The 23,980-nt window shown below is 35.7% G+C and overlaps 1 protein-coding gene across 1 annotated transcript in view; it reads right to left on the reverse strand.

Annotated features, from left to right (window-relative positions):
* Positions 1-3,862, reverse strand: part of LOC141439744 (elongation factor-like GTPase 1) — a 131,521-nt gene extending 127,659 nt beyond the window's left edge. Inside the window, exons 1-4 of the mRNA XM_074104111.1 lie at positions 3,372-3,862; positions 1,641-1,880; positions 1,288-1,468; positions 63-939 (exon numbers count right to left, since the gene is read on the reverse strand). Coding sequence (XP_073960212.1) covers positions 63-939; positions 1,288-1,468; positions 1,641-1,880; positions 3,372-3,719 — 1,646 coding nt within the window. The 5' untranslated portion in view covers positions 3,720-3,862. The remainder of the gene's footprint in view (positions 1-62; positions 940-1,287; positions 1,469-1,640; positions 1,881-3,371) is intronic.
* Between the last annotated feature and the right edge of the window lie 20,118 nt (positions 3,863-23,980).

Genomic DNA, 23,980 nt, shown 5'->3' on the forward strand with positions numbered 1-23,980 from the left:
CAAGGTGTTCCTTGATCAAAAAAAATTCGGAACCACCTTTGGTTGTGACGTAAGGTACTTACTCTGTGCATGTGATATGTTCATCACTTTGTAGGTCCTTTAACTTTTTATTAGGATCTATTTCATAGTCCTTTATACTTAATATTCTGGACGGGTCATGTTTTGGACCTAAGACATAGACTTTGTCGCCTTTTTTTAACCTACCGCTAAAAACTCTAGCAAATGCTATAAATGCTGGCTGATCTACTTCTTTCTCTTTCTCATCTTCATAACTTTTTTCTGGAGTATCTATTTCAGTTTTTTTGTCTTCAGACATAGGGACAGCTTCTGAATTGCCTTCATTGGCCTTCATTTGTTCTCTCATTTGTCTAGCTTTATCCCTTCTGAGAGCCATCTCCTCAACTGTCAAAGCCTTTGGCTTATTCTCTGGAAGCACACTTTTATCTACACTAAACATCTTCGATATATACACTATAAGAGGTCTCTCAGGACCATTATCACAGGCTAAAAAGTCATTTTTCAGTTCTTGTGTTTTAGGATGGAGGGACTCAAAGTCGACTATCTTCGTGCACATAAGTTTTTCCACTTTATCCAGCGAAATTTCTTTAGGTGAAGGTAGTTTCGAACAGACCATGTTTAACACTGTTTGCGACAGAGGGAGCCACTGCATCATGAGTGACTGGAGTTGAATTCTACTATCTGTATGTCTCAAATCCCTTGTAGTGAGTTTTATGCCGAGCTTTTCACATATAACCGGTACTTTTTCCTTCTCATGCCTTATGGCGATAGTTTCGTAGACATTCCACAAGTTATCTAGTACTAGTTGCACAAACAGTGGCTTCTTAGCCTTTTCTTGTGCGCCTTTCATGAAGCGTTTCGTTTTTGAGTTCAAATAAAAATCACCCCATAAAACTTTTTTAAGCAACTCTTCTTTTACTCCTGGAAATATAATATAAAAATGCTTTGAAAATGCTTTCTTAGGTTGTCTTTTGCGGGATAAAACCTATTAAAAATATACCTACTACCGCAATTACTAATTACAGGTTTTTATTTAATGTGCCTTGTAAAGTGTGGGTAAAATCTGGCAAGTTTAATTGCACCTACCTGCTTTTACTGATCAAAAGTAAATTATAAGACAATGCAAGTACAGCTAATAAAATCGGAAGTGCAAAAAAAATTGCAGTAGATTAAAAATGTTATTTTTATAAAAAGCCTTTTTGGGCAGTACCTGTCTACTAAATCTACTGAATCTTACTACCAATCAACTACTAAATTACATACACTTACCAAGTTTTTCAGAGAAAAGTCTTGCAAATGTATGGATGGTAAACCCCCATCCGTCAATAGCGCTCGCAAACACAACATTGCCCTGTTCCGGTGAAAAGTAGAGGTTGGAATCATCGGCATCTTCCAAAGCTGAAGTCCAGTCATAGAAATTGTTATCTTCTTTGGATTTCTCTTTCAACTCCTGTAAAACAAAATTTAAATGAAATTTCGCACGAAAACCCGAAAAAAAAATTGTATAAGTACAAATCTAGGTTTGGATTTGGACCCATAACCCTCTGCTTTTATAGCTACTGCCATTAGGCTACTAGAATAACAATTGTCCTGTATGTAATGTTATAAAAACACAAACAAACCTGTTTATCAATCTGCGTTTCCTCATTTTCAAACACTCCTGTGGCAAAGAGTTCTCCCATCACAGCATTGACCTGTTCCATTACTTGATTCAGATGGACATACGCATCTAACGGTGTCATCTGCATCTCTAATATCAATCTGTCAATTTTATTGAGTACTAACACAGCTTGGATGTTCTCCAAGTATGCCTGCTTCAAAGCTAACCTTGTCTGCGGACAGACTCCTTCCACTACATCTACCTGAAAATATGAATTTCAAATCAAATACCATATCATATATATCATTGGTTGAGAAACATTCTATCTTGCGAAGGACAGAAAGAAATATCATGGGACACTTGAAACCAATTGACCTTGTCCCAAAGTAAGCTAAGCTTGTTTAAAGGAGCAGCCATTCCCCTGCTTAAAAAACGGTGACGAGAATCGCAGTGACGCATCGTATGCGCACCGTTTTTATCGCATGCTCTCCACAACACTGCTTAAAATAAGGAACCGCAGTGACGTGTTGTAAACGTCAGGACTTTAACGAACAAAACCCATGACATTTACGGCACGTCACTTCAATTCAGCACCGTTTTCATATTTTATGCAGCGGTGTGGAAAGCATAAAAAAAACGGTATGGTAAAAATGTACCATCACCATTTTTTAAGCAGCGGTATGGCCGCTCTTTTATAAGGTACGAGGCAACAGATAAACATAATTATCAAAGATCAAATCCAGGACCTCAAGCTTCATAGTCAGGTTCTCTAAAACCTGACAATATGGTTGAATATTAAATAAATATTTTAAGATATAAAAGGAAAAAAATGATACAGTGAAGATAAAGCTCATATATTATATATCATAGCCATAACTAAGAAGTAATAACAGTTATGAGCCATTAATTAGGAACAATTTCACAACTTAATATTTTTTTTTGTTAATGGGACAGCAAATTAGTATTCATGAATGTAGTTGATGTTTACATAATAACTTACAAAATTAAAAATAAATTAACAAACAGAAATGTCTTACCCTCCTGCGGCCCAAGTCAAATTTTTGTTTTATCACTACAACTTTATATGACAGTTTGATGTCACATTACAATAAGTCCTATATAAGGGATGCTGGGCAGTAGGAGAATATTGAACAAACAAAACCTTAATTGGAAATAAAACATTCTGCTATAAAGAAAGGAAAGAATAATAATAATTTTGATTGATTCAAGCATTACTTTGTGGAGGTCTAATGAATTAAATATTTTGGCTTGCTTCTCCGTAACAAAGAATAAATAAGTCATAATAATAATTGATAGCGAAGGGTTAAGAGATTTAGGGGCTGTTTCATCATACATTGATTAGAGTTAACCAACGGTTAAATGTGATGCCGTCTCCGTCTATTTGAACAAAACAATTAGAGACGGCATCACTCCGCCAGTTAACACTAATCAATGGATGGTGAAACAGCCCCTTAATGTTCCATAAATAAATATGATAAGTCACTACAAACAAGTCAGATAATACCAAACAGACAATAACGAAACCGATGGATAATCATGTGGACTAGGGTACTCATGCTGTGAATACAAATCTGATATATATTGGTAAATCATTTGACTCTAGTTATGTTACAACAAAGAGCTTGAAACTTCTGAGCAGAGTTTGCAGTTGTGTGAACTGTTATATGTTCAAATTACTTTGAGTTTAGTTAATAATATATGGAATGGTAACATAAAACAAGTTTCTACTTACAACAACAATAGCTCCATCGCACAGCCTTACAGCAGTTGACACTTCACTTGAGAAATCAACATGTCCAGGTGAATCTATGAGATTTACGAGATATTCATTATGTTCTACGGCATGATACAGCGCTATGCTGCTACTTTTCATAGTTATACCCCTCTCCTGTTCATCTGGCCTGCTGTCCATGTAGCGCAGCTTACCAGACATCCTCTGCGATATAATGCCATTACTGGATATCAAGGAATCTGCTAAAGTAGTTTTTCCATGGTCCACGTGCGCCACGATGCAAATATTACGAATATTCGCAGGTGTGTTTTGAAGTTCTAAAAGTTTCGACCCGTCTACCAGCCGCATTTTGAAGATATTTGCCAAGACGACTTGTTAGCTTGTACAGGTTGTTGTGAAACACTTATTTTGACAATTTTATGTGAGAATTGTAATGTTATCACGTATTATTACGAGATAAAATTGCACAATGTTGACCAAGGACTGATACATTCACGCGAAACTGACAGTATTTTGACATTGTCATTGTGACGTTTTCGTTCGGAAAGTTAAGTGTTCCAAAACCAACATTAGTATTTTCCTTTGTGGAAAGTTAAACTGCAACAACAAAAATAATAAAATAAGTAAATGAAAATTGATGAAAATGGAACTGAAAAAAAAGAAGTAAAAACAAAAGTAGGCATTACCATGTAAACGAAAAGGATAACTGATACGTTAGTATCTCTTAGTAGTCTGTGGATAACTGCTTTACACGCTGAGGCAGTATTGTCTAACGCGCTGGCGTTCGAGATTGCATTCACCATCTCTTTCTATCCTCGTCTTATACTGTGTAACAGCAGGGCTACGAAACTCGGATTTCGAAGTTCGTATCGTACCTACCGTCCCTATCCCTCTCGTATTAAATAGTAAAAGTGTCAGAGGGACCGTACGACACGAACTTCGAATTTCGAGTTTCATAGTAGCCCTGCAGACTGACGTGTAATAAAAACGACTTGCGATTCCAGGGGGGCTACTACGAAATTCTAAAATCGAAGTTGGGTCGTCTCTCTCTCTCTCTCTCTCTCTCTCTGTGGTATTAAATGATATAAGCGTCAGAGGGACGGCAAGATACGAAGTTCGCATTTTGCACTTCGTAGTACAGGCTTAGAATACGTTTAAATAATAGATATAAGGCCAGGTAACGGGTAATAAGGTGGTATAACTTGAAATGTCTACACGGGTGGCCGGTTCATGGTCCAAATAAAATAGCTTTGCCAAAGCCGTTTCTCTTTTGCATTAGCCTCGATTGCCAATCATCATACAATAAACGTTACAGCAGGGCTATTACGAAATTCAAAAATCGAAGTGCGTTATCGTACCGTCTCGCCGACGCTTATATTATTTAATACGAGAGTGAGAGGGGCGGTACGATACGAACTTCGATTTTCGAATTTCGTAGTAGTAGCCCTGCTGACCAGTGTTGCCAACTTAGTCGCCTTAGCCAACTAACGATCTTTTTAGGACTTTTTCGAGAATTGTTTTGCCCACTTTGCCTGTACGAGTAAGGTAGCAAAGACTTGTGTTAAAAAAGCTCAGGTCAAATTAGTTCTTAGACTTATTAACAAAATTAGTTCGATAGAGCTGTTATTTTCTCCACAGTCGTTATAACTAACAATCTTATTTAGGACTTTTTTCGAACATTTTTTTGCTTGCACATAGTTATAGTAAGGTGGCAAAGACCTGTGTTATAAAAGCTCAGCTCAAATTAGTTCTTAGACTAATTATAATTAACAAAATGAGTTAGATAGAGCTGTTATTTTCTGCAATTCATCGTATTTCAAATTCAGCACATTTTTTTCTGTTTTCAGAGATACATACTTTATTTAAAAAATCGATGTCCTGTTGTTTCGCAGTCACGGTCTTTTAATATCATCATCATCGACGCCATCAGCCGGAAACGTCCTCTTTTGAGCAAATACACCTAGAACCCCACAATGAACTACAACTTGTCAGCCTTTCTTATGCATGGCTGTGTGCCACCGTGTGTGTGTCTTTCGTAATACAATCTTAAAGAAGATTATGATGTTATTTTTGAGAAATTCCATGGGAATGAAGGAAAATCCCAGAATTTTAATTCAATGAGGGCTATCGCGTATGAATTCGCCACTAGAGGCGCTAGTGTAGCGTGAGGTCTCCGAAATGTCAAATCTCATAGTTTTTGGGTGAGCTACGCGGGTTTATTTATAATAAGAATAAATTTGTGAATATTTTGCAATATCTGAAATTAATTATGGCAAAAATGCGTTCCGGGGCAATGAATGTCTGTGTTTTGAGACAGTTTTGTCTTTCGGAAACCTTTGTCCTCCCTTTTTTCCGAACAAAACGGGGACTATGCAACACTGTGGCATGCTCGATATTTTTATGGTACGGTTTTAAGGTGTATTAAATATGATTTTAATCTAAAATTTGTTTTCACGCCCGTGATAACAGACTTTGAAAGCCATACTTAAAAACCTCACGCAACAGTGCGCCATCTAGTGAGATAAAAAAACGATAGCCCTCATTGCAAGACGTAATGGTTAATTGCAAGCGAAGCCGCGGGTAAAGGCTAGAAAAATATAAAACGACAAATTACCCGGCACTGCAAGTAGAGTCAAGCCGTTCTGTCTGGGAACCTTAATTAAAAACTATTTTTCTTAATTACGCTCTTGCCCTAGTTTTTGTTATGACTCTTCGCTGCAACTATTCATGGTGATAAAGCAATTTAATATAACTGTGCTTAAAAAATACACTTAAAAAGACATAGTTCTATCTCACAGTTGCAGTAACTCCCTTAAATACAAGATGCAGGCTCACCTCTGCACAGCCGGTTTCCGTTTGCAAGATTGCTGCTTATGTGCACAAGTGCTTTCTGTGAAAGATGCTACATTTGTATTTGCTGTAGCAGTAATTATGGATACATTAATCATTGTACGTACTGCGAATTCTGAGAGTGGAAGACTCCAGCAATTTTCTTTTGACTCGCTAAGTCTTGAAGAAAAAGAGCTAGCTAGGAAACATTGAGGTACCTACCTACTTAAGTATTTTTCACGTTTCCTGTAGGTAGGTACTGTACCTATGTATTGTTTATTTCAACGGACCTACACAGGAGTCACATAATGAAGTAAGTTTAGAACTTATTGCTAGAAAGTATTACTATGGGTACTAAACAATTCAACTGCTAAATTAGGATGAGATTGACAAATTCACTCGCTCTCTAGATTATTAATATAATGTTGCTAGGTTTTAGCATTTTTGTAATTTTTTTACAAGCTTTTATTTAGTTTCACCTGCCCCGTTGTTTGTCTGTCTGTAATCAAATCTTGCAAGTTAAATTCGACCAACTTCCATAATTTGGTATACTTATGTAAATTGCATGACATTACAATAATCTGGTAGTGACATCCGTAGTCCGGCCAGGTTCGTCTTCACAGGACGGAACTCTTCAGCGATATGGCATCGACTTGAAATTTGGTATGCAAATGTAGTTTGGGTGACAATACAAGTAAAGCCAACAAAAAGTACAGTCAGCAAAAAAAACTTGTATGAAAAATGATTTTTTTACCAAAAACTTTTTAGGGTTCTGTACCTCAGAAGAAAAAAGGGAACCCCTTATACGATCACTTCGTTGTGAGTCTCTCTGTATGTCCATCTGTTAGGACTCGTTTTCTCAAAAACCCGTGGAGCTATCAAGCTAAAATTAATATCAAATACTTACTCAGACCCGTTATCACTTTCCAGTTATACAAGAAACTTCAAATTTAGTATAAAGATGGGTACTTAGAGCTTAAGTTATAAAAAGTATGAAAATGTTATTATTTTACGTCTATCTGTCTACTTGTAAGTTTAGCATCGTAAATGATCCCACACTGCGGTGCGTACATTTTGTTTAAGAGAGGAGAACTGCTTACTAACAGTGAGTTAGATATCTAAAAATTTGTACGGAACCCTCGGTGCGCGAGTTGATTGATACGTTAAGTATCGAATTGAATTTTTTTGATGAAATTTAGTTTCGCGAAAATAGCGTCTGTGGCATTAACGCCATTGAAAGATGTGTGAATTATGTGTGATTTAATCAATAATTCTGTTTTTTGTTTTATTTTAATTCTTTCATCCCGATCAGATCTCCATAATTTTTAATTTTGAGGTAATTTAATTTTAAAAGAATCTAATCTAAGTATAATTAAAAAAACGACTAAAAATTTCGAATACCTACCTACTTATCTATTTCAGTGCACATTTACGCAGGTGGCATTTTGGAAAATGGACATTTTAGCAAGTGAAGTTTTGGACAAATTCCATTCTAATAGCAGTTGAATCACGTTAAGTATATTACTTTGCCGTGCGGTGCCGTGTGGTGTCGGTCGAGAATTACACCACCCCCCTCTCTTCCCGTGGGTGTCTTAAGAGGCGACTAAGGGATAAACCGGAGCATGGGCAGCTGCGTCATCCGCGATCTATCTGATATAACTGCGGTCGCTAACCCGCCTGCCAGCGTGGCGACTAAGGCATTTTCCTCACAAAAATAAAAAAAGCGGCCACGTGCGAGTCGTACTCGCCCATGAAGGGTTCCGTAGCAGCAAGTAACATAATAATAATATAAAAGTTTCCTTTACTTTAGGATTTATGACGTATTAAAAAAAACTACTTGCAAGATCTCGTTCAAACCAATTTTCGGTGCAAGTAAATAAAAAAAGTAAAAGTAATGTACATCATATATATATTTTAGTTTTATCATTCTCTTATTTTAGAAGTTACAGGGGGGGGGACACACATTTTCTTCTTCTTCTCAGTCGCTTACTCTTGGCAGAGCAGTCGTGGTCACGCGAGACGCTCGGTAGCGCTTCAGTACCGTGCGCCATTTATCTCTTGCTGAGGCAAGATGGTGGTAGCAAACCGGGCGGACCTTGCACAAGGTCCTACCACCTAAAAACCACAATATCATTTTTGAAGACCTATCCATACAAAATTTATTGTTTTTTTTTCTATTTTTGTGTGAAAATCTTAATGCGGTTCCCAGAATACATCTACTTACCAAGTTTCAACAGTATAATTCTTATAGTTTCGGAAAAAAGTTGCTGTGACATACGGACGGTCAGACAAACAGACAGACATGACGAATCCATAAAGGTTCCGTTTTTTGCCATTTGGCTATGGAACCCTAAAAATGAACCCACAAAACCCGCCCGGACCCCTAGTCCCCGGCGGCCCTGCTATTCCTGGCAACGTAGTGTAGTACATTCTTTTAATTAGTTTATTGTTTATTTGTATTCTGTGTGCCTATCCTGTATTGTTCATGTTGGCAAATAAATCAATCTTCTTCTTCTTCTTATATTCTCTTTGATTCCTGGCTCCACCACCTGGTTAAGATCGCGGGATCGCGTTGGATGCGGAAGGCACAAGACCGGCCTGAGTGGAGAGCCTAGCAGTGGACGTCTTTCGGCTGACATGATGATGTTAATTTGTCATATTATATTATTATGTATTGCCATTGCAAATAGTCAATGTATTAAAAATTAACTTAACTGACTATTTAGTTGCGAGCTTTACTTAAACATGTTAAATTTGTATTATGAGTGAGTGAAGTGATGTTTAATTATTTATTGAGACGCCTACACAGAGGATTATACTTTATTATGGAAGGAAACACAGTCTTAGCAAGAACCGAATAACTATTATTCGCAGAAAATAAGGCGCTTTATGCTAAATACGGCAAATGAATGGTTAATGAAGCCGTAGTGGCCTAGTGGTTCGATCTATGGCCTCTTAAGCATAGGATCGTGAGTTCAAACCCTGGCTCGCACCTCTGGGTTTCCGAAATTCATGTGCGAAATTATGTTTGAAATTTATCACGAGATTTGCGGTGAAGGATAACATCGTGAGGAAACCTGCACAACCCTGCGAAGCAATTCAATGGTGTGTGTGAAGTTCCCAATCCGCACTGAGCCCGCGTGGGAACTACGGCACAAACCATCTCCTTCTGAGAGGAGGACTGTGCCCAGCAGTGGGACGTATAGGCTGGGATGATGATGATGAATGGTTAATGTTGGTAACTTCGTTTTAGTACTAAATGTGTAGAGTTCTTTCACTTATTTAACTGTCCCTCCTACTTTGTAACTTGGCATCATGAATATTCACCGGAAAGCTACTAACTGTGAATGACATCAAACTTTTAAGGGTAAAAGTTTAAGCTTTCGAAGTAAGATGCAGTTGTTTGGACAAAATTAATAGAACATAAGTAGATACATTATGCAGGCTACCGCCTACCCGCACTCTAAGTTCTTAACAACTTTAAGTTAGGTTAGGCACTGTAATTTATCGTAGAACTAGGCTAGCTGGTTAAGGTATACCGTAGGCGACAGGCTAGCAACCTGTCGCTATTGTTCCGTTTTTGTCAAACTTGAAACCTAAAATTGCTAAAAGTGGCTCCGAAGCGGCAACGTTTCGTGTGCACTGCCTACCCCATTTGGGAATACAGGCGTGATGTTTGTGCGTGTGTGTGTAGACTAGCTGACTAAGATAAGAATCTGGAGCAGCACGGAATAAATATTCTTGTCTTTTTAAGTTACTTGTTTGAGGAGAAACCATTGGTTTCCGCAGTTCATTGAGGAGTTATGTTGGCAGTGAAAAGGCATAACAAGACGCCAAATTGTTCTGATTGTGTGTGTTTCGTCTTCGCATTTGCATCTCTGATTAAAACCGTCCTGAGCAAAGGAATACTTAAAGAAAAATCGAAATCGAAAATTCTCTACATTTGCCTCAGGCAATAAGATTCGGTACTTACTAGATGTTTGATTAATTTTTGAGCTCCCCGGGGCTCTAAAGTAGTCTTAATTAGATCAAATTTGATCTAGTCTGAAAGTAGCAAGTTTCTTGAAATACTTACTTATTTACGTGATTGGAAAACCGTTTATACCTAGGTGAATACGTAGTTCTATCTATGAACTAGATATATGGAAAAGAAAAAGATGGTTAGGTAGTTTTCGTATTCTTACCAAAAAGTCAGCTAAACGATCATAACGCTTCCATGTAGTTACCTATTGAAATTTTATTTATCGCAATTCGCTAGTGTGATGGGATAACCAAGGTACTCGCGACTAAACAAAAGAGCGAAACTACACGTACACATCGTCAGTGTTTGACCTTTACAAAACAGTGTAGCAGTGTGGCTCGTCATTGAAAGACGTTTCAACCAATGAAAAAATACAATTTATTTGTGAATCCAACCCAGTTACAATGGTAAAACAATCAACCCATTTTCTGCTCACGTCTTAACTAGACCAATGCGCGCATAAAACTTCCAGGCTGAAGTTACTAGATACAAAAATGTCCGTCCAGTTTGAAAATGCCAAAGCAAGCTTAAACCGCGTGTGGTCCAGATAACTGCATGGAAATAAACAAGAGAGCTAGAACAAAATAGAGGAAGCAATTTCTTTGGAAAAATACATTATTCTTGGCACGTCTGGCAACCAATTAGTCCGGGCGTACAGTTCGTTTTATGTTCCCACAATAGCCTGGCTCGCCAGAAGCCAACTTAATGTAAAAGGCGTGTCTAATTCTACATCAAGTGTTTTCTCAAAAGTCTTACCGTCAAACATGGTGGATTGAATAAATGCTTGGTGCAAAAGTAGGAGCTTTTCTTAGAAGTTGTTCCTTTTGTCCATTTTCAGATAAGGTAACGTCGGTGATAATTTTTACGTTTTTTTTTTATTCGACTGGATGGCAAACGAGTAAGTGGGTCTCCTGATGGTAAGAGATCACCACTGCCCATAGACACTCGCAACACCAGGGAGGATTGCAGATGCGTTGCCAACCTAGAGGCCTAAGATGGGATACCTCAAGTGCCAGTAATTTCACCGGCTGTCTTACTTTCCACGCCGAAAGTACTGCTGCTTCACGGCAGGATTAGCGAGCAAGATGTACGTTGTTAGTTAGCCATTTTTGTTGAGTGTGTTCAGTCTTCTAAAAAGTATTTTGAAACAAGAATTAGTAGTACAGAGAAGACCGATTTTATAATCACTTCACTCTAAATGCAGAGCTACAAAACCAGAGTTGAAATAAATAATATTTTTGCTGGTTGAAACTCTAGGTTTTTAATTCAGTTTATTCTTAACCTGTAATGCAATAGTCACTTGTTAATTAAGTATAATTTAAAAAAAACTTCCGTCGAAATCCCATCGACTTCTTTCCTAGAGTTACTTTATAAACTTACTGGCTCTTTTAAAGATACCTACTCCTATCTAGCAAAGATATCTACCTACAGATATGTAGATTTCCCACAGGTAAGGGATAAACGCACATATAGGTATCTACCTAATCCCACGTAAGTGAGAGGATGACATTCACAGAGGTTGGGACGTATGACCGTTATGTAAATTTCTTTTTGAAGATCCCTCACAAATTCCTACGCACTTACGCAGTTGCTCGAACATTTGAATTGAGTTGGCAAAAGTAAAGTTAAGGTGAATATTTCTACGTGTGGTTGATATGAATCTTTTGAGTTTGAGTATTGGGATGAGGTAAAAATTACAACTTTTGTTTTATGTCCTTGCAGATCTGCTTTGTTTTGTTCGTCGAAAATGTATTTGTAAAATAATTTTATTGTGACTTATATTATATATATTATAATTTAAGACATTGCACGACATTTGATCGGTTATACACAGGTTAAATGGGTCTTATGAATTTTTATTTTTCGTAGTAAAGCGAATTGTTACTATGATTTCTGTTTACTTCTCTTCTTAGGAGAATTATTATATTATTGTATTAAATACTTAATTTGTTTTGGCGAGTTAAAATTCTTTTTCTCATGGAACTCTACACAGACAATTGAATAGGACATTTTTGTATCTTTGTTAACGTTTATTCACAAATAAGTTATTAATTAAATAGATTCATAAATTAAAATTGTTCTCAAAAGTTTACTTCTATCGTAACTAATTGAATACCTTTTCTAATTTATTTATTTATTTCAATAAATGTACACAGCTATACATTCATTTACCAATACGCCGCGAAATTAAAAAATATAGGTACACAAAAATACATATTATATAGCTAATAAATTCCGTAATCTTTTTGTAATCTTATTTTCATTCGTCTTCTTTTGACTACCTTGTTTACTTGAGTTGTATGTACCTAATAGGATAGGATGGGATTCTAAGTCTCTGTAGAAGCCGGGTGCTTTTTGAGAATCATGTCGTTACTTTTTCGTGAAAAAAAAATGGAAAATATTAGTATTCTGGTATAGGCTCATTACATACTTCCAGTTTCTCATTTTTGTAAGAAGGAAAACAGATCACAATAACTATAACAAAACCCTGGACGACGTTTCGGCCACATTGCAGTGACAAGTGTGGAGTATCACGTTATCTAGGTTACAATAATAAACGTAACCAGTCATTCAAACACATTCAGTGCCACTTTCATAATTGAGTTGCTTAACTTTCAAACTCAAATAAGTCAATTCTATTAATTTTACGATTTTGGTATGAAAAAAAAGACAAATAAGGTAGAGACTCTCCTAAGAGGATAGCGACTCAATTTTGCACATGACCGTTTGCGGCACTCGGACAAGTCTCGAGTTTGACAGCTGGCAACGAACGCATTAATAAATAAGCACTCAGTATTGGAAGTGTTTCAAGACGATACACAAACATCACGCCTGAATTCCCAAATGGGGGTAGGCAGAGCACGCGAAACGTTACGGCTTCGGACCCACTTTTAGCAATTTTAGGTATTAAGTTTGACAAAAGCGGTAGGTACTGACAATAGTGACAGGTTGCTAACCTGTCGCCTACGGTATAGTAGTAAGTACGGTTGTAAGTAGGTTACAAGTGATTCAAAATCACATTAACCATTACTCAGGATTTGTGCTAACCACGAATTATATCAATTTAGGTAAACAGTGGATGCCTAATCCTATATAATCTGTAGGCTGATTGGTGATTGCCGTAGAACTAGTCACTAAACAATACGCACAGAATTATACTTGCAGTATCTTCAAATTATCCTGGAATATTTATGCAGTTTATTTGGGTTAAGTAATTTGTCATAACATGCTTGTAAGTAAATATTTTTTTGATCAAACGTGTGTTCGCGCTTTTGAGTCGGTACGCTTTGAACATCGATCAAAGTATGCAAACGCTTGTCAAGCACATAAAATCGGTCAAGTGCGAGTGCGAGCGACTCGCGCATGAAGGGTTCCGCACCTCCGCACAATGTTTTAAAAACAAATAGTTCAGTACTTAATCATTTTTTGTAAAAAAATCTATTACAAGCTTTTTTGCTGGCGGTACCTACTTTTTGCCCCTGGTTACCAAAGTAGGTAGTCGTCAAGACGAATCATATGAGACTAAAATCGATGCAGTCGTGTCGTTTTATTACAGAGTTCCTATGGCCAACATCTAACTTCATCATCAGATATCAGCTCTACGTCATAATAATATTGCATTGTCATCGGATTTACACATGCATGCAAAATTTCAGCTCAATCGGTTGAAGATATCCACTTCAAATTTAAGTTGAAATATTAATTCCACCCGAACAAACAACTACGAGAGTTACATTTTATTACAAGTTTAAAAACATATCACCAAAATGTAAGCACTATAGGTGCAAGTATTTTGAATAAAGAACAATTTTAAATTCTCATCCTCTTCGGCTGTCGCCCTATTGGAGGCTGAATAGCGCTTCAGACTCTTGCCATGCGCCGTAGCAAAAAAAAAATTAGCTTAGCTGTCAGTTTGGTTCATTCGCGGGAAATGAGGGCTATCGTTTTTTGTCTCACTAGATGGCGCACTGTTGCGTGAGGTTTTTAAGTATGGCTTTTAAAGTCTGTTATTACGGGCGTGAAAACAAAGTTTAGATTAAAATCATATTTAATACACCTTAAAACCGTACCATAAAAATATCAAGCATGCCACAGTGTTGCATAGTCCCAATTTTGTTCGGAAAAAAGGGAGGACAAAGGTTTCCGAAAGACAAAACTGTCTCAAAACACAGACATTCATTGCCCCGGAACGCATATTTGCCATAATTAATTTCAGATATTACAAAATATTCACAAAATTATTCTAATTAAAAATATACCCGCGTAGCTCACTCAAAAACTATGAGATTTGACATTTCGGAGACCTCACGCTACACTAGCGCCTCTAGCGGCGAATTCATACGCGATAGCCCTCATTCAGAGGACTTCGTATGTTGTGTAATTAAATAATAAGAAGCTAGACTAGTGTGAATAAATTTTAAGCTGTACTATAAACCTTTTAAATAGTGGTAAATACTTAGTATGATTTTTTTAGTGTAAAATACAATAGGTAAACATGGTGATTATACGGTGTGGATTTGGCGAGCGCTTTATCACAGTTTGCTTCATTGAGGTTTGTGGTTCGTAGATTGCTTTATTAATTTTGCACAAAAACGAATAAACCACACAATCAGACAGTCACTATATTGTATTATCGAAGCTTTTATAAAACATAATTAAAATCGCAAACATAAAAGGTTCAACAATTCAACCGAAATAGCTAGTCTTTGCTAGGCGACTCGGTCGCCTTAGCAACGGCTAATAACGTCTAGCAACCAAAAAACGCTGAAAAACACACGTTTCTTGTATGACGACCCCCTTTAATTTCTAACTTTACTTTATTTTTAGTATTTCTTGTTATATCGGCCACAGTAATACATAACCTGTGAAAATTTCAAGTGTCTAACTTTTACGGCTTAAGAGATAGAGCCCTGTGACAGACGGACAGACAGACAGACAGACAGCGGAGTCTCAGTAATAGGGTCCCGTTGGCACCCTTTGACTACGGAACTCTAAAAAGCATTAAAAACCTTTATAGGTTTTCCAGTCAAACTAAGACTGCATTTAAGCTAGAGATGTGCGAGGATGTGTTACGAGGAATGTGTTTTACTTGAACCAATAAAAACCCTTCATTTACCTAGGTAAGCTCTCTCCGCTCAGCTGTTTCCACCAGAGCGGTGCGTCCGAAGATAGGTTAATGAAGGTTTCTATTCAAATATTTTGCAATAATTGGAAGACTTCTTCTATAATACCAACGCACCAAATTCGTACTAGGTAGCTAGCTTAATCATATTAATGATTATTATTGCTAGGTATGCAGACCTACAGACCAATTTAAAAGTATTACGCTAATTCGGCGCTTTGTTTGTAGATTACTTATTGGGTCTATACTGTATGAACTATTGAAACAACTAACGTTATACACAAACATAGTTTGCATTGTAAACTTTACACAAACTTATTGATGTACTTAAATGCATACCCTTTTAGCTTTTACTTTACTCACAAACTCTAGCGCTTTTAAAAGGGGAAAGGAAGAGAAGCATAGAGCGTTTGTGCCGGAGCACACCCGGTGCATGTGGGCTGACATATATCAATGCGTAGCTCAAACTGCACATAAAAGAGTGGAAATTTGCCCTTTCGTATGCTGAATGTAAAATAATCAGCGTTCTAGCCTGCTTTGTTTCAAATAATATTTTATTAGGTAATTAATAACAAAAAGACCCTTAAATTGATCCGGGACAAAGCATACGAAAGGTTAAGGCTTCCTTTCATCACATAGACAAGGGCGAATGAGGAAGAGGAAGGATGTCTTTTTTATTCAACCTATAAAGGGTTGAAATAAGAGATGAATGTTATAACGAACATCGTAACGCTAATACGGATGTAAAATTTGAAATATCAGTACTTATTCATTGATAATAAAAAAAAGTGATGTCATCCATGGTTATAGTCAAAATACCACAAACGGGACTTATCACGCTAAAACACTCGAGTGATATTTACCTCGACGTTTCGACATTACAGTGGCCGTGTTCACTAGTAGACTGAAGTGTGGGGTGAGGTATAATTCATCAAAGGTGAGGTGTCAAGTCTGCCTAGCTAGTGCGGGTGCACTTGATCACAAAAAGTCCCGTTTGTGGTATTTTGACTAGGAGTGAAAATCACGAAAGTTCAAAACGTCATTCATGGTTTTTAAAATCAACCTCTAAAAGGGAAATATTAAGGAATGCAATGTTTGTTTAGTAGTTTCTAGACAAGAAGAGGGGTAAATTATCTATTATTTCTGTATGGACAATGTTGCGGACAAAAGCTAGAAAAATTATCTGATTTTTATTTCTTGGCTGTAAGTACTTGCATTGTCCATCCGAACGAAAAATCCATATCAACTTTCAAGTCGATGCCATAACCGTTGAACCGTTCCGTCTTGTCAAAGTCAAAGTCAAAATATCTTTATTCAATTTAGGCTATAACAAGCACTTATGAATGTCAAAAAAAAACTACCACCGGTTCGGAAAAACCTCTGCTGAGTAGAATCCGGCAAGAAACTCAACGAGGTATATATATTTTTTTAAAACAGATTTACAATATTATTAAATGATATTATGTATACATCACAAGTATTTAACACAACTTTATTTCTAACACAGTAGGTTCGCTATTTGAAGGGATCGCTAATGCGGATCGGAATTATTTCCAAATATCCCTGTCCATGATATAATCATTAACTTTATAATACGCCTTTGATATTAATGTCTTCTTGACAATAGATCTGAATTTAGTATCCGTTTCATTTATACTATTTTTTGGAATTTTATTATAAAAACGTATGATATTTCCCAGAAAAGACTTGTCTGTAAGGAACTTTAAGCTTCCCTGTGTTTCTAGTAGCCTTTGGCTTATCGACGTTAGTGGGAAAATCACATATGTTCTTCCTAACATACATGATTATTTCAAAAACATAAAGCGACGGCAGGGTTAGGATATCTGTTTCCTTAAAAAAAGATCTTAAAGATTCACGCGTCTTCAAATTATAAATTGGTCTAATTGCTCTCTTTTGTAAGATAAAAATTGACTCAATGTCTGCAGCAGATCCCCATAAAATAAGGCCGTACGAAATAATGCTATTAAAGTAAGCAAAAATCACATCTTGCGGAGACGATTCAGGCCAGATCATCGGAATTTCACTACCTACCTGATTATTGTGTTGTCACTGGACTTTCACTATCTAATACCTTTAAACGAGCTATTCTTGTACATATGTACCTTTACATATATAATCAGAATCTCGGAAACTGCTCCAACGATTTCGATGGAATTTGGTATGAAGGGGTTTTCGAGGATGAAAAATCGATCTAGCTCGGTCTCTGGAAAAACGATTATTATCGAGTTTTAGCCCGAGGAAAGCTCGGTCGCCCAGGTACTTATTAATTATGCCAGGTTAAGTAGGAAATTTTGTAACAAACAACAATTCTCAAAAAAAAACTTAAATAAGCTTGTAAAAATGCGACATTACCGAAGAAATATCCAGTTTGTATAATTAAACCCAAGCAGAGACAAACTCACGGGTTTTACTTGTATCAAATACACTGCAAAGTGGAACGCGATCTCTAAGGTCTACTAAAGTTTAAAGTCTGCGATTGTTGCAGCTTTAACTGGGATAGTTTTCGTTTGGCACAGTTTTATTTTTAACACGTTTGCAGTATAAAGAATCCGACTTTTTAAACTTTCTTCTTTATTCAATACGAGTATTATGTAGGTAAGCAAAAACTGTTTGAACCAACGTGGTGGAACAAGAATATCTGATATCTCTTGGTAATATTGTACCTATGGTCTTTATGAAACGATATTTTATAGGTTAGGTAACTATAGTTATATTAAAGATTATAGTTAAATTTTGGAGAGCAATTTTTATGTTTGCACGTGAATACTTATCAATGGTGGGGAAATTTTTTCAATTTATGACTTTCTATCTTAGAATAGGTCTTTGGCATTATGTAATGTCAAATAATTATTTACAATTATAAAAAGTCTTTATACTGAAAATTGATGTTTAAGTAGCCCGCCCCCTCAATTAATACTATGCGTGCTCGTCAAAAGTATGAAATCAATGCAGTTAAGACATTGGCGAAGCATTATACTTAGGTATGACTCAGTAAAGAATATGGCGCGTCAAAAAAACAATTAAATAACAAAATAAACCTCGCAAAATGTTATCTTCAATACATTTTAGAACGGATCGTATTAATATGGCTAACATGTTTGAGCAGATAACAAGTTCAACCAGAAGTGTCTTTAATCGGTTTACAAAAACACTTCTGACAAACGCGTCCCAAATTGTTTGTACTAAAACTACTTAATTTATTATTGCGGACAAGAAAGTATTGTTATACTTTTCGATGTGTCTCGGTTTCACTGTTTTATTGTTTTTTTTTAATGTATGATGACCAGATGGTCTCAAAGGAAGACCAGCGCCGTTCGCAAGACCGGCAAATTGCTGATTTGGGACCATTTCGTGACATGCATAACTTATTTTTTTTTCTCTTTTTATTTCTTTTATCCATTGTTGTTTTGTTTGTCACGAATAAATATTTTCTTTCTTTCTTTCTTTCTTTCTTTCTTTTCTAAATGTTCTTAGGATGGATGTACATTTCTTTGAATTTTAGCCTATCAACCTTAAATCACTTATAGTATACGTTCATACATTTAAAAAAAAAAATGGATTTTAGTATAATATTACACGCATCCGTCGCAGTTAGTATTATGGTGTCACATTGTTTTTAATGGAAGCAGAAGGCTTTACAGATTTCTGAGAAGAGCAAACGACGCTGAATTTCATTTAATATATGGACATAAAAAAGTAAAATTTGTTTTTTTTGTAATTCCAACTTAACTAACCTATCCAACGATACCCCACACTACAAGGTTGGATGAGACAAAGATCACCCCCACTTTATGTCTATGGGAGGTACTCTAAAAAAAATTGTTTTTTGAGTACCATTTTGTGGGCATATTTTACATAAGTATTCATGCAAAATTAAAGCTTTCTAGCATTGATTCTCTCTGAGCAAAGCCGCGGACGGACAGACAGACAGACATGGCGAAACTATAAGGGTTCCGATTTGCCATTTTGGCTACGGAACCCTAAAAAGAGGGCCACAAATTGAGCTGTTGTGGTCTAGAATGTAATAGTAGATTTTTCTAGCGGCATAATCTTCGTTGTAACCTTGGAATGTTCTCCAAAACAACTAGTGACAGCAAGTACGGCGCCCTGCGAAATAACATGTCTCAAATAAGTTTCTTATGAAAGATAGCTCAGCTTTACTCATCGATATTACGGACAAATTTTATCCTCGACTGACAGCCTCGTCCAGTGGTACTCGTAATAAGCAAAACACATTTCCAGCACTCATTTTCAGAAGCTTTTTGTGGATGTTTTATGCTATTTGGGGATAAAGAAATTGAGGAAAGTAAAGCGCTAACACCGAATATCAAGTCTTAATCTGCATTGAACAGTCAACAAATTTGATTCCTCGGCTATCACAGACAAAAGTGTCGTATTCAAATTTTACTTACCTACAGCATTCAACAAACATTGTTGTAGAAAAATAAAATTAATTACTACGATAAGAGAGAGAGAGAGAGAGAGAGAGAGAGAGTGAGATAAAAGTATACTATAAGATTTTGAAAAATGCATGTAAGTACAACATTGTAATAGAAAATAAATATTGTCATTTATCACATAGTCTTGACCAAACGAACAATACTAACTAAAAACAAACGAAAGCGCAAATCAAAAGCCCGGTAATATGCTTAAGTATAATTCCCCGAAACTCGCGTTATTAAATTAGCCGAACTTCCTACAGGAGTTATCAGCTTCGTCAGCAATATCTCTAAATTAGGCTCTGGCATGAGTCCAGACGATTAACAACTTGGTGCAAGCTGTTTAATTTCGTGCCTGGGTGCGCGGACTTTATGTAGCCTTGCCTCGGAGCCCTGCACTCAGGGGAATAACTAGCAAGGGGCTTTTTAAGCCCTCTGACGCAAAAACAGGGGTGATATAAGTTTGATGCTAAGGTCTGTCAATGTCTGCTGCTGAAAATCCACCACCTGCTGTAACTTAGTCCTTATTTCAATCTGTAAAAAAGGTTGCCTGGAAGAGATCGCTCTTAAGCAATAAGGCCACCTATTGCTTACCTTGTCGATGCCTTAGTTCACACTCATACTAATTACATTTTTGCAAATTTTACAGGAGAGCAAATTTTTATATTTGTACATGAATATCTTATCAATGGTGGGGAAAAATTTTCAATTTATGACTTTCTATCTTTGAATAGGTCTTTGGCATACTTTTAGGTTTAGGTATATTTTGCCAAAAAAATATTTAATTAGGTACAGAGACACTCAGATATAATATGAAGAAGTTTAAAAAAAAAATTAAAATATTTATTTAAAACTAGCTGTTGCCCGCGGCTTCGCCCCCGTTGTTTTTTTCTATATTTCCTTCCATAAAAACCTTCTCCTGACAATAACGAACACAACAAAAAAAGAATTAGCGACATCGGCCCAGCCGTTCCCGAGTTTCGCGCTTAGCAACACATTTTACGATTCATTTTTATTTATATAGATAGATTATAAAGTCTTTATACTGAAAATTGATGTTTAAGTAGCCCGCCCCCTCAATTAATACAATGCGTACTCGTCAAAAGTATGAAATCAATGCAGTTAAGACATTGGCGAAGCATTATACTACATTACATACATTACATGCATTATACTTGTAATTTTTATGTTATTTAATACGAGAGTGAGAGGGATGGTACGATACGAACTTCGATTTTCGAGTTTCGTAGTAGCCCAGCTGTTTTCTGTATCGCTTACTATGTCTGGTGTACAATAAAGAGTCTTTGTATTGTATTGTATTGTATTGTATACTTAGGTATGACTCAGTAAAGAATATGACGCGTCTAAAAAAACATTTAAAGATAAAGAAAGATAAAAGATGAAGACAAAGTTTATTGCAAAAAGATGGTACATAATACATGTTATTCAATGTGCGCCAAATTCGGCTTGGGTAAGCATGCAAACAATAAAAACCACTTGATTTTGTTCAGCTGTGAAACTTATGAAGCAAAATAAAGCGATCACCTTAATCTAAAAGTTAAAACTAAGTTTACTCGTTTTTGGGCTTCATGTTTAAGAAATCTTTTATAGAATAAACACACAGTTCGCAGAGCCAAGCATATAGTTTTTTCTTAAACATTTAACAAAATAAACCTCGCAAAATGTTATTATATTGGACGTAATCGTATAAAAGAAGTAAACGCATCAATTTTTGATGTTTGTTACGAATTAACTCAAAAACTACTGGACCGATTTTAAAAATTCTTTCACTATTAGAATGCTTAATTATTTCAAAGTGCTATACGCTATTTTTTTTGTTTGCGCATCCGCCACAGACACGTAAAGGTAAGGAAACGAAATCAATAGAAAATACGGGATTTTGGAATACGGAATACGGAATTCAACAGGAGAAGATTACATGGGATTAAAGCGTAAGAAATAAAGTTATTTTACACAGGTACACATGATAAATTAAATTCAGTGAGACGAGGAATACATATTAAAATTTTAATATCATTATTATTTATAAAAATGTTCAATAAGTTATATATAGTTATGTCATTAGCGGCTAAAAGGACAGAGATGGACTTTGTAGGATATAGCTGTTCATAAAGAAAGGAGTTGTCATGGAGAGGACATGAGAGAAATATATGATTAGTGTTTGTCTGCAATGCCCAAGCCACACTCACAAACATGAGTCTCGACCAGATTACATTTAGCAAGGTTGGCGGCCATAGGCTGTATTTATTAACAGAAAAAATTAGGGTTCCGTACTAAAACTACAATAATGTAACTCAAAGTGTATAAAAAAGTTGCCATAAAACATCGTTCATCGCATGCGCTGTAGAAACTATTGATTATAGAAAAAAATAATGTTTTACGATATTAAAGAATACATCAAGATCTACAAAAAACTTCACGATACCATATATCCAACTATTGTAGTTATGTCACTATAACTACTTTTTTAGGTATTTTAAAAGTTGACAGAAATGACGACTAAAATTAGAGCATGTTATCCATACCTTTGTATTAATCCTTATCCAAATAAATAATTTTATATTCAAGACGGTTACAATACCTGTAGATTACTTTTTGAATTATTCAAATCGGACATTCCATTCAAAAGATACGAAATTAAAAATATCAATCTAACCAAAAATGCATTTACTCTACGTTGACGCGCCCCGGCTTTGTGCGTGTCGGGTGTAGTTTTTGGGAAATTGAGCTGAAAAATGTGTGTGAAGTGCCCGTGATTTTATTAAATCGATTAAAAACACTTGTGAAAAACGTGTCCCAAATTTTTTTGTACTAAAACTAACTGAATACAAATAGTATATTAATAATAAATTAATAGTAAATTAGTAACTAAATTAGTACTGTAACATTTCTTTGAATTTAAGCCTATCAACCTTAAATCACTTATAGTATACGTTCATAACATAAAAAAAATGGATTTTAGTATAATATTACAGTTAGTGTTATGGTGTCACATTGTTTTTAAAAGAAGCAGAAGGCTTTACAGATTCCTGAGAAGAGCAAACGACGCAAAATTTCATTTAATATAATATATGGCAATAAAAAAGTAAAAAGTGTTTACTAAGGCATCGTTGTAATCTTTCTCTATGTGTACCTACCTGTTTATGTATAGCTTACTATTTATGGTGTACAATAAAGAGTCATTGTATTGTATTGTTTTGTCTGTCTGTCTGGCGTCGTAGCTCTCAAACGGATGGATCGATTTAGATGTGTTTTTTTTTACGTGAAAGCGAGTTTTTTTGCAGTGGTTCTTAGTTATGTTTCTTTAAAGACGGTTCAGCTGTTTTTGAGATATTGAACTTTGAACAAATGACAACTTTTGAAATGAAACTCAACGACGCAAAACATAATGTAGATATGATTAGCTTTCATGCGAATCGACTGAGTCCTAGTGTTTTTAAAGAAATAATAATAACAATAAAGCAGATTTCTCGAAGGGGCCTCTACTTGTTGGATTCATATCCCTATGCAAGCCTCCCAAAAGACCCGAATTAGGAGCAAAAAATCGATTAAGAAACAATTTGGTTAGGTAATTGTAGTTGTGGAAAGAAAAAACTATTAGTGTTAAAATTAAAATGCTATTTTTGGGAAATAAATTTTAAAGTAAAAAAAAACGGTAGCATTTTAAAGAAGCCCAAGTTTCAGTATAACAAAGTAAAATTTATTAAGTAATGGAAATTTGCTTTCTGTCTTAACAGAATCCAAAATTATCTGCTATAAAATCCTAACCGTCGCGCATTTAATTGAAACAAACTAATTATGTTCAACATTGTTTAATTAACCAGCACTTTGACAAAGTCCACTTTGGAAATTTGAAACAGTCTTACATTAATTAATTCCTAAAACTCATTAATTTAACTCTTTCAGCATGGTTTTGAGTGATATTATTATTTACGAACTCTTGTGAAGCGTTTTGAGTTTCAGTGTGGCATTGACACCTTTTGAAAAATTGTTATATTGAGAGATATATATTGAATGATACTGACGATAATGATTTGACTGTACCTATCAGAAAACAATTAAGCGATTTTCATATTCCATGATTGCTGTTACTGTGCAATTTGTTATATAAGTAAGTATACAAAGTTATAACAATAGTAACTTTACGTTATTTATT

Source organism: Choristoneura fumiferana, chromosome 21 (genome assembly GCF_025370935.1).
Source record: "Choristoneura fumiferana chromosome 21, NRCan_CFum_1, whole genome shotgun sequence".
NCBI lineage: Eukaryota > Metazoa > Arthropoda > Insecta > Lepidoptera > Tortricidae > Choristoneura > Choristoneura fumiferana.